Source organism: Haliotis rubra, unplaced genomic scaffold (genome assembly GCF_003918875.1).
Source record: "Haliotis rubra isolate DU_JTF1 unplaced genomic scaffold, ASM391887v1 Scf29, whole genome shotgun sequence".
Lineage (NCBI taxonomy): Eukaryota > Metazoa > Mollusca > Gastropoda > Lepetellida > Haliotidae > Haliotis > Haliotis rubra.
The window spans coordinates 1,932,674-1,950,045 of NW_025766957.1; the positions used below are offsets into that span (position 1 = coordinate 1,932,674).

The window sequence follows — 17,372 nt, forward strand, 5'->3', positions numbered from 1 at the left end:
CAAATATTAACGTTAGAAAACTTTTTGCCCTTGAATATATCATTGCAAACTTTCAAATCTAGCTTACATAGCAGGTATGCATCTGTTCCTCACCTTGTCAACAATGTGTTTGCTGTTGTTTAATGTGGCACTCTACAAACTTTAAGCTATATGACAGGGATTTGTAGATAATCAAATGTGGACATGACAGCCAGTGATTGTCATCATGAGTATTCATCCATGCAGTCATGACAAAATGGCATGTAATAAACAGTCCCTGAGCCTGACTATCAAATCCATCCCGTTGCCTCTAGCAACCAGCATATTATAAGTTATCACATTCAGCGAAGGCTGACATTGGGAATTATCAGACCTGCGTTTGGTTTTATTCAACGAGCCTGAGTGGCAGGTCTTACCCATGAGGATCTCGGTTAGAATGAGCCTTCAGTAACCCATGCTTGTCGTAAGAGGCGACTAACGGGATCGGAGTGGTCAGGCTCGCTGGCTTGGTTGACACGTCATTGGTTCCCAATTGCACAGATCGATGCTCATGCTGTTGATTCCTGGACTGTCTTGTCCAGACTCGATTAATCACAGACCGCTGCCATATAGCTTGAATATTGCTGAGTGCGGCGTAAAACTAAACTCACTCACTCACTCTGGCAGGTCTGATAATTCCCAAAGTCAACCTCCATGAATGTGATGACGCATTTATCTTACTGAATGTTTCAAACTATCATCAATATAATCATTTTGACAGAAAACAGCTGATCAACTGACATAGAATGACCTATGAATGTATGACATGCATCGGCTGAACACTTTATTCATGTAGTTGGGTATAAAGCATTGAGTAGCCCTGGGAAACATTTATCCACCGGGTGGGCGATATAATTACAGTAAAATACCTTTATAACGAACTCCAAGGGACCACTGAAATTAGTTCGTTATATCCGTAGTTCGCTATTCACTTTTTTATATGATAATATAAGGTTTATTCGGGACTTTTAAAACAGTTTGCTATAGCCGTCAGTTCGTTATATCCGTGTTCGTTATAAAAGTATTCTACTGTATATGGAAATTTGTTCAGGGTCACATGGACCAATCAGAGATCGAGGTTCTTACATGAGGTAGGATAAATACATCTATTGGCTTTAGGGACTTATATTCTTAGCAAGAATCCAAACATTTTCTTTACAAAGCATCAACTTACAAATGTAAAGGGATACCATTATGTTTTAGATGGTATGATGTTAGAAAATAATCCCAGCTTGTTGTTACATGAGGTACTGTACTGACAGTGTCAACAATATCCCTGTTTGTTCACAGCAACTTGTGACAGTGTGAAGGATGAACACACACAGGAACTGTCTGGGGCTTTATATATATATACAAAAACAATTTTTCCCTTTCAAATATATTTATGATATTCTTCATTTATTTTATCAACTTAATCTTAAGTTAAGGACATGCTTACCATTAATGTGTAAAAGTGAAAAGAGGACCAAAATGAAATGCTGCGTTTGATCAGAGATCGCACACCAGCATATGGCCCCTGGTTTGATTGAAATCATTACCGATAACTATAACAATTTTCAAGCAAATTTCAAAACTTGTGTAAAAGAAGTCATTTAAATGAAACATCTTAATAACATTTTCAATAGGGAATCCTGAAAATCAAATCAGTGAGTTAATCATTTTACAACCTTTCAGTTCCTGTATGTGATTGATGGTGAAATTGACAACTCACAACACACAGCTTGTACAGTGATTGGCAGGGAGAACACATAGCAAAATGGGAAATCAACTAGATCTAGCATAGCTTGTTTATCACCATGACAACAGGAGCAACTCACTGGCGATATAGCTCTGTTAGAGGACAGATTCGACACTCTATGCTTCTAGCGGAAATGACAGAAAATAAAATCAAAGACACATTATCTCTAAAGCAGTCAAACATCAAATAATTTTCTACTGAATACAACATCAAATGAAATTTTAACTTCATTAAAATGCCTAAATCAAAGAACAAATAACAAATTCAAATTAATTTAAAACACAATGAACAAACAGAACGTTTGGATTAAAATTTAAGTCCATTCATTTCAGATTTTGGTTTTATCTTGATATTTTCATACTGCAAAGATAAAGTCTGGCAGTAGTCATTCGTTTCAAGCAAAGTAATTTTGAAAGACCAAAACCACGAAATGCAAGAAACATTCTCAAAGTTCCAAACTCAAAACACTAAACAGTTACAGCACCAAAGTCACCCAAAATATGAATAATAGGACCATAAAGCCATTGCTTGTTGAACAAGAATACCACTGACATGCACGAAAGCGAATAGAAACAGTAATGTCAAAACTTTGAACTAAAAACCAAATAACCTTATCATTGAATTTAAATATACTCCAAAGAATGGAAATTGATGAATTTTATCAAATGAACAATGAAGTTATTAACTAGAAAAAGGCACTTTATACTTTAAAATAAATATATGTTGCCTGGAAAACAGTTGAATCAATATCCAATGAAAAAATGAAGTATTTGATGTTTTATCTTCAAGTATAGCTCACCTTGTCCTGTTTTCCGTGAGGGTGGCTGCTAACAGGCTTCTTCTCTGGGGGCTCCTGCTGTACAGATGGTTAAGGTGAGTCACATATTACACTGTATTAAACAATATTATTGTTATATTACTAGACTGTTGTGTTAGGTTAATGTGATAGTCCTAAGTGGAACTGTTCTTAGAAGTTGAAACTTGAAACGCAAGGGTGATGATACAGCTCTGCAACACCAAGTAATGTAACAGGGACAGGTAAGGGACTCAAGCACACAATCCTGGCATGGGCAAGGGATGCAACCAGCTCTGAAAAAACAAGTGGTTATCTATGAGGTGACAGCTATATTGCTGCATTTATAGTTCTAGCCCACTGAAATACTGTGGCATGGTTGAGTATATGTATATGTGTGTGTGGGTGCATGCATGTGTACTTTGTGTATTTTACTTATTTGTGTGTATGTGTGTGTTACAGAGTTTGTTTCTGTGTTGTATGGAACATCATCATCATCATCATCCTTTTTATTACCATAAGTTTACAAATACATGCAAAGCATCATGGGGGTATTTTTCAAAAATATATCACTTTTAGGCTATGGCTTGAAATAAATCCAGCAATTATGTACAGGTAAATTAATCATGTCATGTTGACAGACATTATAATGGAAATAAATTTACATAGATTTCTTAATTGCTTCATATTATGAGTTTCAAATAGGGCTGACATTTTGTAATAGTTAGGGTTGTTTACATAATAATTCTTTAAATACATATTTCTGGGAGCAGTAAATTTATTGCATTGAAATAAATAATGAAATTCATCTCCGAGTTGGGAGGGACATGACGGACAGAATCGTTTATTTGAGGGAATATTTTCCCAGCGACCTGTTTCAATAGGTAATTTATGGTTGGCGGTTTTAAATTTGATTAAAATATTACAGTGCTTTGTTCCTAATTTACGTTCCAGTAAGGAGATATCATAATGAGATTTCATACATTCGTAGATAACAGCTTTAGAGGAAGATGTTATGGGGTTGTTAAACAATTGGAGCGATTGGAACAGAATGAACCTGTACAGGTACTAACAACTTCACAGCACCGCTTTCAGCAGAATATTCACTTATTCAGTGAGTGGAGGTTTCCTTAATTTGACTACAATAAACTGTGGGGTTTGTTTGATTGGTAGCTTGGGTCACCCCAGCTGGATCCTTTGTTTATGTCAGGTTACACCTGATTGGCCTTGTTTAAAATACTCCCAATGAGCATCAAACCATCAAACCAGCCACTAGCCCATGACAATCAAGAACAGTCACTTGGTTGTTGCTACAAGTTTTCATCTGCGTGATCATCCTAGCAGGTTAGTCATGTATTTTAAACTGATCTGTCAACATGTACTTGTCTCTAATTGTGTAATCAGTACATCACAATGTATTTTAGGAAAGATTTCTGCCAGTAACCCAATTTTTTTAAAATCATTCTATGCCTAAGAATAGATTTATTCATAGAAAGTCTCCCCTAACCCTAAATTTAAACCCTAATCCCTCAAAATAATCATAATAAATAGACTACATTTCAAGCAGGGGTTACGGTCGGAACTCTTACCATATTTTAAAGCTTATCTAAATAGTCAATAAATGTAGTCATATAATACTGCAGACATGTAAATGTTTAGCAAGGATAGTGAGTTTCTAAATAGTACATAGGTATAAAGGGTATATAGAAAGCATGACGCAGTTTAATATGGACACATCACTGAGAACAGCATGCTGACCCAGAGATTCCCAGTCTATGGTTTATTCCCTTAATGCTGAAGACTTGATAACAGCTAGACTAACACTTAGTCTCTAAATATATATAATTTTGATAGTAAGAAATAATCTCATGAATTTGAAAAGGAGCGCAAGTTAGATGGGAGATTCAGAACCTAAGGAAATCTAGAATTGCATCATTTTGGGCTTTAGCATTGAAGGGAGAGATAGGCAGTAGTTAAAATAATGAAGTTCAGGGAATGTGAGACAGACTAGGTAACCGTAAGTACCATCTTTTAATGATATGGTAGGTATGGTGCAGTTTGAGGATCAGTTAAACTTGGGAAGACAAACCAAAAGTCATGCAGATGTTTAACACCTAGTTAAAACCACACACTTAGAAACATTATTTCAATTCATTAATTTGATTCCACAATCACATCACATGTCTATGGGATGCAACTGTGTATCTGAGACACAGGGGCCATGGTTCCTGAACCCTGAAATGTAGACAACATAAATAAAGGCTATGCTTACACTGATCGGCTTCTCGGGTTTGGGAGGCTCTTTATCAAGCTGTTTGTCTCGCTCCTTCCTTGACTTTAGCTTCTTCTTCTTTTTGGGCTTAAGAATAAAATCATCCATTTCAATTTGTATACTATGAAGTAGTCACATTTCCCTCTGAAAAACAATAAAACTAGTGCAACACCCACAAACTTCTTGATCAATCTTCACAATAAACAAAGTCACAAAAGCATCACATGTTGAAATGTACCACACTATTACTTAAAAGGGTGCATACTTATTACTTCAAATGGTGCATACTGAAAACTTATAAGGTTGCATACTTATTACTTACATAGGTGCATACTGGCTTCATTAAAGGCTTACTGTCACTTCTAAATAAACAATTGGTCATGCCAACTCAAGCTTATAATCAGCATATCTTTCTAAAACCATGTGATGCATTTATGTTTACTTTAATTCAAATATTTATCAGTCATACAACCAACCCTGTGTGTCAGTTATTGCTAAATCTGTGCAAAGCACCAAAGAATGCCCATGTTGGAACCAGGGTTGTTTAGAAAGATTAGGAACAGCAGACCTACAAACCTTGAACCCAAACCCTGGTTTATATGAGGCAAGACAGCCACCTGTTATACTCAAGGTCTTGGGTTGGTATTATTTATATCATCCTCAGTTATCCAGTGTATAATGTCTTCTTGCTAATACAATAAATACCCTAGGCCAGTTTGCAACCATAGCTTTGTTTATGACATCCCTGCTATTTCTAAAAACTTGTAAGATTTTTGTCTCTCTTGTTGGGGTGAAACAGTATACCGTGGTATTAGTAGAACTACAGTATTTTGTCTTCGGTTTGGTATACTGTAAAGCAATCCAAAATTCGGTATTTTTGGTTTTCGTATTTTATCAACCTTTTTAAACCTTTTCTAAAATGTCTAGTAATCGAATCATTTTGTCAATCTATGCATTTCTTTGTTAGATGGCTGCTATTTTCGTGGAAGTAAGTCTCATATACCGGACCGAAAGCCTTGTACCGCAATACGTACCGTTTCACTCCTACTCTCTTGGGCATGTAAACAAAAAAACAATCAAATTCGCTCTTCTGAATGCAAGTTTGGAGACTGATTTACATTCAAAATATAGGTCTTGTATGAGCAGGCCCTTAATATCGTTTATCAAATGAAAAGACTTATAAAACATCGTTTTGGTGGAAAGGTTGTTTTCTTGAGAAGTCCTTATGCCAAAAGACATTCCTAGTTGTATTAGAGTACTGGGTTATGCTCGACAAAGAAGTAACAGTGCTATGACTGACATAAGTCATGTCAAAGTTTGAGAGTTATGCTCACCTTAGCACTATAACTGCCTTGAAATATGGAGTCCTGATAATATTACAGCTCATTTCAATCATGAAAATAATGTGATTTCATTGGATGGTCATTTTTAGCATTGTCATTTTTCTTACATAACCAGACTTAAAACGAAGCTGGGATTGTAAATGTACCTAGGATATTCTTCACAGGGATGGAAATATACTGATGGAAACAAATAAGGGAATGCATGACAGTATAGCTGTTCCTGTATTCATTTCCAGGTGTCTTTGCAAGCTTTGTATTGCACTGTCAAGTCAAGTCAAAAAGGTTTATTGTACAGAAGGCTTCTGGCCCATATACAAGAGAGTATGTACACATCATACTGTTACACACAGGAAGTAACACGTTCTTTAAACAGTTCATTTCTTTTTTATAATAAGCATATCGTGAACTATCTTCTGAAGTGGAATGCCATTCCTAGTGAAACATATTAACAGACCGAGTTCTAAATTCTTTAAGAAACATGTCTACACTTCCGACTGACTGACATGACACTGTGGATGAAAACCTGGGAATAAATAGAGGAAAACGTCTACTTTCATGTGTTCCCTTATTTGTTTCCATCAGTATATAATGAAGACTTCACACTGAATACATGTTGATGGCCATTTTGTAATGTGTCTGCAGTGGTCTGGTGTCTGATTAATCTTACTAGATGTTAGACTAACTCCTCTACTTGAAGTTAGCTCTATGTGCAGCAAACAATGTATACAGAACACAGACCTATCACACCAATCACACACACCTATGTTGTCACAGTCAAAGTGACACTATGTATATTTACATTTATGCATAGAATGTATTATATAATAATCTAACAATCTACAGTAACATTTCAGATGAAATATATGTAAAGAATTAAAATATGCAGATAAGTAATAGATACATTTTTATTGGTTATCCTGTTTGGGCAGGTGGACTTGTTTATGAACTAGCTGTCGGGGTCAACCTAACCAGGAATAACTACAGACCTAGATCCATAGCTGCAGTCCTTCCAAAAGTTTCACTTACAGTTAAAGTTCTATAAAAAGTCTGACTATAGTATCTACATCTCTATGTATAATTATAGAGTATCACCAACAGCTGCACTAACCGCTACAGCTTCACCAACAGCAATAGTTCTACCACAAGTCTCACCCACACATACATGTTTACGTCTTCCCGACGGTGATAGATCTACCTCAAGTCTCACCCACAGCTACAGATCAACCACAAGTCTCACCCACACATACATGCTTACCATGTCTTCACCACAGTGACAGATCTGTCATAAATGCTAGATCTGAGATAATCCTATCATACCTCTTTCCCCTACTACATATTTTACATATATCTCTACCATAAGTTTAGTTCTACCAAGTTCTCCAGCGCTTTTTATTTTGACAGGTATCAACACACCAAACTTTTCAGCCACAGTTATATTGAAATACAGGATCCACTCTATATATCCCCTACAGAGACCCATGAAGATCCGGGTTAGAACTGATCTTCAGTAACCCATGCTTGTCGTAAGAGGCGACTAACAGAATCGGGTGGTTAGGCTCACTGACTTGGGTGACATATCATCGTATCCCAATGGCATAGATCGATGCTCATGCTGTTGATGACTGGATTGTCTGGTCCAGACTCGATTATTTACAGACCGCCACCATATATCTGGAATATTGCTGAGAGTGGTGTAAAACTCACTCACTCCCTCACCTACAGAGCATGATAATCACGTTAACTTCTACTTTATCCAGATGAAAACAGACACTATAGGTATACAGACACAGCAAACAGGTGCAACAGCAGCAAACTGTATCTACCACCGCGGTGTGATTGAAACAACTGCAGAGTCCGCGCCCACTGTTGCCACACTTTGGCAGGTGAAAGTGATGTGACTTCCCACGACTCTGTCAATAGTGTCAATACAGGCTGTCAATAACAAGGAACCCCCATCCAAAAACATCCAATCTTAAAGTTATATTGTCATGATATCAGGTATGTTAATGGTGTTCGGAATGCTTAGCTCACTCTTGGGGTCATACTAATTGGTCAGGACTTTCTGCTCGAGAGGAATCATGTTGGAAAAACAATCTAGAATCTAGAAACTACCCTGAAATAAAAAATCCATTATATCCACTAAATCTGGAAGTGAATCTGGGATTCACACCAATGATTAGGGGATCCTGCAAAGGGACACAACTCTGTGGCACCTTAGGCAATTGGGCTCAACATTTATATTCATTCAATGTCTTCTCAAGGTTTTCTACAGCTCTAGTCACCTTATAAGCATTCTACCTGTTAAAATTATGTTAATGATCTGTTGAAGCATATAGACACATCTACAAAATATTGAAGAAAGATTAGACGTCAGAAATTCCAAGCCCTCATATTTATGTTTATGTAAGAAAACATACTACTGCTTCTAGCCCTTTCTTCATCTGAAAATTGAAAAACATTGCACATAAAATAAGGTTCAGCTGATGTTAATACCTAAAATGTTCCTTAAGCTGTGGCTTACACTGTCCTTGTGGTATCAGCTTAAAGAGTGCTCAAAAAGCATCCAGCACAGATGTTACAAGCCCCAAACAGGGTTAAAATCAGGTTGAAAGTCAAGTATGACATAAGGGTAGGTCCTTTTGGATCCACTGTGCATGTCAAATGTAACTATTACTGATAACTAAATACTGGTGTGAACATTATCAGCTAGGTTTGACTTCAGACATGGTATTTTGTTTGCAGCTTCCATCTGGACAGTTAGACACATAGCCAGCTCTGTTGTTCTCTGTTCTGTGTACTTACTCTGGCTGCAGCAAACTGGAGATGTACTGGAGGCCCATCGGACACGGAGCTGTCGGATCCACCATCACTGAAACATACACAACATTGTACACAACACTAAAACTAGGGCTCCATACCATGAGCAAGAATTCCACACAATCAGCCATGTCATTTTCATCTGGCATTAGTCCGCTCTTACAATAAGCATGGTATTTTTGACATTTTTTGCTGTGCAGGAATTCTATGAGTTACAGAATACAAAGCATATTCTTCAGCTTACACAGCAAAACACCTTTATTTGAACATTTGAAATGAACTTGCAAACAGTGTGTAATCACAACCTGAGAGTGTGTCCTGATATTCACACTACAGACCCTTGTGAAGGTCGGGTTTGAATGAACCTTCAGTAACCCATGCTTGTCGTAAGAGGCGACTAACGGGATCAGGTGGTCAGGCTCTCTGGCTTGGTTGACACATGTCATCGGTTCCCAATTGCGAAGATCGATTCTCATGCTGTTGATCACTGGATTGTCTGGTCAAGACTCGATTATTTACAGACCGCCGCCATATAGCTGGAATATTGCTGAGTGCGGGCGTAAAACTAAACTCACTCACTCACACTACAGACCATAGCTACTCAGGGCATTAAAACAATCAGATCTATTTGTCATTATTACTGTACATGTATTAATCAGGACTTTCAAGATCACAGTTTATATTGTATTTTATTTACATTAAAGCCACCAGTTTTAGCATGAGATGAGCTGTCTGTATGGTCACTTTATGTAATAAACTGACAGAGTGTGTAAGCAGGCAGTGGGAAGTCATTGTAGGCAGAAGTTGAGATCAGAAAGCAAGTTCGGAGTTCACTGTCAGACATAAGACTGACTAATGGTATCGTCGGAACAGATCCACAACTAAGCACCTTCTGGTATGGTATTTCAGTGTACAGTTGTTTGGACTGATATTCCTGCTATTATCTTGAGTATCCATGTATATTGTCATGTACACCAATCATGTCAGGTTGTTATATGCAATATGTTGGAATGATATTACTGATATACAGACAATATAGCACTGAGTCTCTCAAGTTGCTTATTATTCACATCAGTGAGTGAGTGAGGTTTTACACCGCTTTGTGCAATATTCTAGCAATATCACTGTAGGGGACACCAGAAATGGACTTCACACAATGTACCCTGTGGAGAATCAATCTCGGGTCTTGTGCATGATGAGCAAACACTTTAACCATTAGGCTACCCCACCACCACCACATCAGTAAGGGGATGTAGAGTGTGTGTAGCAGTCAGTGTATTGTTGCATCACATAATGCCTCATGGTTAGCAACTTTAACTAATGTGTAACCGAAGATAAGGTATTCAATGACTTGTGTTCCAAGTGTAGTGAGGAGATCACTGGCACTTCACACAGTGTGTAATCTATAGGGCTGTGCAATATACCTGGTTTACCGGTATTTACCAGTTCACACATGAAAACGATACATACTGCGATACGCTGATCGAAAACCGGTATTTTGAAATGCATTTGGAAAAACTTCATTGTGGAAATTGTGGTAAGGGTGGTGGGAATGATCGTGGTGATAATTACATTTAACTGGATTGTTAAGTTCTTTTCCTTGTTTCATTTGTGCCAAATATTATTTACATTTTTACCTTGTCATGATTAAAAGTTTTTATTAAGGTTAATCAAGCATAGTGATTTTGTTGTGGTTTTGCTTTATCAATCAAGCATTAACTCGATTATAAGTAGTTTTTTGTTATTAAAAACATTGTGCAATACATATCGCAATATATGCTTTCACATCGCAATATGAAAATTCTCTGCAATACCCACCCCTAGTTATCTACGATGTTTTGTTATAAAGTGTCCGGACTGGGAGTGATCTGAGACATGGAAGGACAGTGGAACAGGTATTATGATGCTGCTGTGTGTCCCAGTTCAGTATCCTCATCAATCATGGAAGTTATTGGCTGAGTGTAACATTCTGGTGTGTGAACAGACAACGAATTTGATGCATGAAGTAAACTGGGCTATCAGACTTGATGCCAACCTGACATGGACAGGTGTATTGGATAACAAGGTTTATGTATTCTTGTTGTGATGTATTGCTTTTCATGTGACATGTGTTAGAATTGATCTTCAGCATGACATGCTTGTTGTAAGAGGCAACTAATGGGATTGGTAGGAGAGACTGGCTGACTAGGTTGATGCATGTCACTGTATCCCAAAAGCGTAGATATATGCTCTTGATATCAATTATTGAATTGTCTGGTCCAGACTATTTACAAACTGCTCACATTTAGCTGGAGAAATGCGCCAAAGAAAAAGAGCTGTTTTTACTATTGTATTTGTTCGAGGTGACTTACGAGGTGAGTGAGTGAGTTTATTTTACACTGCTCTCAGCAATATTCCAGCTATATGGCGGAGGTCTGCAAATAATCGAATCTGGACCAGACAATCCAGTGATCAACAGCATGAGCATCGATCTACATAATGGGGATACGATGACAAGTCAGCAAGCCTGACCACCCGATCCTGTTAGTCGCCTCTTACGACAAGCATGGGTAACTGAAGATCAATTCTAACCTGGATCTTCACGGGTTGACCAATAAAGAGAATCAAAGATGCTTTAAAGCTCAGTTTTACACTATTGCACCGAATGTGTTGAATGTGCAACTTTACAGTATCTCCTGATTTAAGAGAAGGAATACTTTTAAAAATATTTTATAAGATTTTCAAATTTGCCTGTTTCGGATTATGGATGACTCCGTGAACCAGTCTCATTGAGTCAGACTGAGCTTAGAATCAACCACTGAATACAACTTTACAAGATTAAAATGCATCTAAAATTAATATTTTGGTTTATAAAAGAACAAACAGAAAGCCACTGCTGATTGCTTTCAAATATCAATACTCAAGCTGATGAGTAATTGCCATATTGTTGCCAGTATTTAGTAAGTTACCTTGATTCCATGTCTGAGGAGAAGTCTGAGAGATCAACATCTCCTGGGGATAGTCCCTCCTTTTCCATCTTCGTCAGAATCTCCAATCTCAGTCTCTCCTCCAAGTCAGCAAGAATGTTTCCACACTGCAACATACAACTTGAGCTAAAGGCCCAGATAGGCCACAACAAAATGTCTCAAGTGAATTGGATTTTGTATGTGACAAGTGAGCAGACGACAGTAGCTTCAAATTGTTTATTTACAGAAAAGCTATCAAATTTTCCGTGATATATATATACATGATATATTTATGGTAGAAGATTGAAATATAAGAATTTGAGGTGAAAACAGTCACTTTCAAAATTCATCTTTCCCTATTTTTTTATATTAATTCAAATACTGAATGAAGGTATACATCTAAAGAGGAGGGACTTCAATCATTTTAAATATCACTTTCACCTTACTATAGTTCAGTAAACAGAAAATTATCATGCTTAGCTTATGACAAATTCAGATGTGAAGATGCAGTGAAAATGTCTCCCAATCAGACAACGAAAATGAAAATGTCATTATTTCTTTTACTTGAGGTTGGTGATTTTGCATCAGGAAACAGTGTGAAAGTAGGAATTAAGGAAACAAAATTCATTTTTCTTCAAATGTCGGTGATTAAAGTAACTAATAGAAGCAGCCACAACATTTTGTCTACAAATAACGCACACGTGCAAATATATATGTAAGATTCAGACATAAGGTGAACTTCAATCCTACCAGATGGTGTGAGTCATGGCCAAAATATATATGAGTCCAATAACTCAAATAAATATACTGATGGAAGTACTTAAGGGGACACCACTTCATGGCAGTGTTCCTTTATTTATTCTCAAGTTTCCTCCCACAGCACTATTCAAAGCTGGTGATGAAAACTGGAAAATATTAAAGGAACACTTGAATTTTCATGTGTTCCTTTATTTGTTTGTCTCAGTGTATGCCAACAATTTTGGATCTGACATTTACCATGGGTCTGATTCTTACATAAGAACCACAGAATTGAAATGATACAATGAAATATGTGACGGAGATGAAATAGAAGATGAAACACCAGTAATCCAAATATCAGTTTTTCTCTGAAAAAACATCCCACAGATTATACAAACAATATCTTTATGGACATTTTACATTGTATCTATATATTGTGTCACAAAATTCACTATATAATATACCTAATTACATATGTGAAGTTATGAATCATACATATATGAAAGTATTATCCTCATCAGAAGTTGAGAGGTATAAATAGCATAGGAATGTATGTGCTTGTGGACAGTTGTTTTGATAGTAATGAATACACGGAATATAGCACATATTACTGGAGGTCAGTGTCACACCATGCAGAGATCTACTATTGACTTTCATTTACTATGTTGCATGTGAAATACCAGTAGGTTGATATGACGAGGGGTTACCTATATTCCCCCGCATTATATGCCGGGGGGGTAATTAGAGATTCGTCCAGGACCATTTTAGCTTTAGCTTAAACATGGGGAACACAAACCTCACTGGATTATAAACTCATATATTTCAGTTCATGCAGTAAAGTGTTCTGATTGTGTAAAAATGTGACAAAGATTTGAAATGAAAGTGACATAATTAAAACAAGGAATGCAGAAGGAGAAACGTATGTGTGAAGTGATTTGGGATGTGAAGGAGGCAGCACAGAAGAAGTTACTGTTACCATTAGTAATATGTTATCACTCCTCGCATTCATAGGTACAGATGAAAATAAATGCCATGATATTGTTAGACACATTTAAAAGGCTTCAGATATCAGAAATATCTGTCATAGTAAATACAGACTTTGCCAAAAAAGCAAACCAAAATTGGAGTACCCAATTTCAAAGGTGACATGCTACTCAAGTACCGGTAATGTTTTTCTCAGCGATATGTAAATCAAAATGCATCCAGACAATTTGTCACTTAGGTAGTGGTTTTATAGTTTTGAGCCCATTTTTTAGAGAATAGGTGTGAGTTATCTCCCCTGGTTGGGTACTCAAAATCTTTTCTAACAGGCCCCTGAAAAAACATCCCCACCCTTCTGTGACACACTATGGAGGAAACACCTGAACATTAGTTGGACTTGACATTCAAGCCACACTCAACATTGAGACCAGCCTATTCATATTGCATACTGGCTCTCACAACCAGGTGGTATGGGACCATCTCTAACATGAATCCCATAGTGGATGAGGTTGTTACAATAGTGGTCATATCACAGCCATGTTGGGAGTTCATTGGGCTAAACTTATGAAGATGAATTGTATGAATATGACGATATAACACAATATTACATGTGTATGGTGTACACAGTGATAAACATGATGAAGTTCTCAAACTACAGCTTCCATCTGCTAAGTGTAACTTAGGCTGCAACGAATCCACGATGAAGTGAATAAGATACATATCACAAATATTGGGTAGTGAAAAGTCAGTAGCTGAAAATTATTCATTAGTGTAAAATTAAATACATGTCTATAAGATTGCTGACTGACTTGCTCGATATCTCACTTTCATAAAGAACACCCCAAATTCATGTAAAAACATTCGTTGGTAAAAAATTCATCACTATTCTAGTGATCTCGAATAACAAATTGAATTCATGACAGCTGACAGTTCAATTCACCAAATATGGAAGTGAATCGTACCAGCACAAGTGATTTTGTACACACTGCTTTTGTACATGGTTTATACATATACATTATACATATACTACTTCTCGGAACCTGTCATTTGGAGGGTGAGACATACTATCTATCATACATTTGGAAACTTCCCTACTTATGTGCATGATTACTATTTCAAAGATCCCCTATATGATAAATGACAGATCTCTAAGAAATACAGACTAATATATGATAATAAGCAATAAATCTAAATTTCTAACACATGCTAGATATTGCGAATAAACTATTTCTATTTCTGAAGAAAGATAAATTCCATTCCAACATTTGTTTGGTGTATGGAGGGTTTCTACAGTCATATACACACACATACACACAAATGGGCATAGGTTTAATTCATCTGAATAACAAGAAACATCAGAAATAATAAAAATCTGCCATTTTGATCCAGCCCTAAAAAATGTCAAGTGTAGATGCAAAAATAACATCTACATTTTCAACAAGGTATGCCATTCAGCACATATATTCACACTGCAAGCCACTGGAGGCAGCTAGAGATTCTGTGAAAAGTTACCTACTTTGGTATTGTCAGGATCACAGAAGTCCAGCAGTGTATCACAGAAATGGTAGCCCAGGGACTCATAGTCGGCCAGTGTGAAATGGAAGCCTTTCTTCTTGCCCATTGTAGAGCCAGCAAATGTTGCCTGAGGAAACAACAAAACTTTCAAAAATACTGAGTAACTAGGAATTCCTGTTCAGAGTCGCATCACTGGATGCCATGATAGATGTGTATATTTACTTACCTCAGGATAGGATGCATATCATGACATCAAAAGTCCCTAATGACAATCAACAAATGGAGGGTACAAATATCCAAACCTTAAAAAGTGTTAATCAATCACTTTAATTTAATTTTTTTCTGAACAAAACTCCACTGACGGTTCCTCAAACCAGTGCATGTTCTTCCACATATTCCAATCGTAGATTGATCCTCATGTTGTTGATCACTGGATTGTCTGGTCTGGACTCAATTATATACAGACCGCCGCCATACAGTATTGCAGAGTGCAGCATAAAACTAACTCACCCATCCAGCAGCTTGTATGGGTATCAAGATCGTGAGTGAGTATGGTTTTACACCACTTTTAGCAATATTCCAGCAACATCACGGTGTAACACCAGAAATAGGCTTCACACATTGTACCCATGTGGGGAATCGAACCTGGGTCTTATGCGTGATAAGCAGATGCTTTAACCATTAGGCTACCACACTGCCCCAGCTAGATCATGATGCACATCCCATGCCTCACCTCTAGAGTGTAGCTGTTCATAATGCCCATGTTCCACATGACAATCCTCCCTGTCCCCTCCTTGCTCTTCTGGACCTTGAACTTGCAGCAGTTGAAGCTAAACTGAAATACAAACAGGCTAATCTGACAACATTGCATCCACAACTTAAGACAGGTTTACAACATTCTTGTACACTCCAACTGGAGAACCAACACAAGTGAGTGAATGTTGTATAATCATCAGTCATAGTAACCCTATTAAAGTCTGAGTTCATGCTACTGCTAAACAAAGAACAACAGACACCCCATTACAGATCACATCAGAAGAACATTTCATCTCACAATGAAGCATCCCTTACCAGATTAGAAAAGTTACACCCAGAATTTGTTACATAATCATGCAACCTTGAGATCGATAATCTCTTGCTTTTTTTAGATAACCATATGGACTAAACATGCCATACATAGCGACATTCATGTGACATTCCAACCACAAGGCTGTTCCACTACACAACTTTACACAGTAAAACAATGCAACTAAACATATTACTGATAAGGGCAGAATAAAAGAGTGCAATAACACTGTGATATCTTCACATGTGAATTTCTTACATCATATGAACCTTGCATGCTTGTCATAAGAGGCGACTAAAGGGATCGGGTAGTCAGGCTCGCTTTCTTGGTTGACACATGTCATCGTATGCAAATTGAGTAGATCGATTTTGATCACTGGATTGTCAGATACAGACTTGATTATTTACAGACCGCTGCCATATAGCTATAATATTGCTGAGTGTGGCATCAAACTAAACTCACTTACTCACAATTTTTTCACATATGAACATTCTCCCACATACGTATTCCTCTACTAACTTTGTCTGGAGCATTCTTGCTGAGCATACAGGGGAATATCCTCTCCTTGAGTCTGCGACTGGCGTTGTGTCGGTTCTCACAGCCATAGATGAAGACATTTTGCTTCCTACTGTGTCCGTGAAGATCACAGTACACGATTATCTCCCTTTCTTGCAGCAACCTGGAGCAAGATGAGCAAAACTGTCATCTACACTCTCATCCTCATGAGTATTCCCATTCATAAACATTTTGATGAAAACTACATATAGTAAACATTACAGATTATGGGTCAAATAAAGCAGCAACATATAACAGTCACACGAAATCCAAACCACAGAGCCAAGCCCATACTGGTTCTTGACAACTCAATGTTATCTGAACTCTACTGGTCCTTGACAAGTTACTGTTATCAGAAACTCTACTGGTCCTTGACAAGTCACTGTTATCTGAACTCTACTGGTCCTTGACAACTCACTGTTATCTGAACTCTATTGGTCATTGACAAGTTACTGTTATCTGAACTCTACTGGTCCTTGAGAAGTCACTGTTATCTGAACTCTACTGGTCCTTGACAAGTTACTGTTATCAGAACTCTACTGGTCCTTGACAAGTCACTCTTATCTGAATTCTACTGGTCCTTGACAAGTC

General features: G+C 37.3%; 1 protein-coding gene across 3 annotated transcripts in view; it reads right to left on the minus strand.

Annotated features, from left to right (window-relative positions):
- Positions 1 to 17,372, minus strand: part of LOC124281816 (cytosolic carboxypeptidase 2-like) — a 95,567-nt gene that overhangs the window by 31,826 nt on the left and 46,369 nt on the right. Inside the window, exons 16-23 of one of the 3 annotated variants that reach the window (XM_046717809.1) lie at positions 16,746 to 16,905; positions 15,894 to 15,995; positions 15,162 to 15,287; positions 11,930 to 12,054; positions 8,967 to 9,033; positions 8,582 to 8,605; positions 4,822 to 4,908; positions 2,556 to 2,609 (exon numbers count right to left, since the gene is read on the minus strand). In XM_046717809.1, the coding sequence (XP_046573765.1) occupies positions 2,556 to 2,609; positions 4,822 to 4,908; positions 8,582 to 8,605; positions 8,967 to 9,033; positions 11,930 to 12,054; positions 15,162 to 15,287; positions 15,894 to 15,995; positions 16,746 to 16,905 (745 nt within the window). Of the gene's footprint in view, positions 1 to 2,555; positions 2,613 to 4,821; positions 4,909 to 8,581; positions 8,606 to 8,966; positions 9,034 to 11,929; positions 12,055 to 15,161; positions 15,288 to 15,893; positions 15,996 to 16,745; positions 16,906 to 17,372 lie in introns of all 3 variants that reach the window. The other 2 variants (XM_046717810.1, XM_046717811.1) reach the window with 2 other exon arrangements.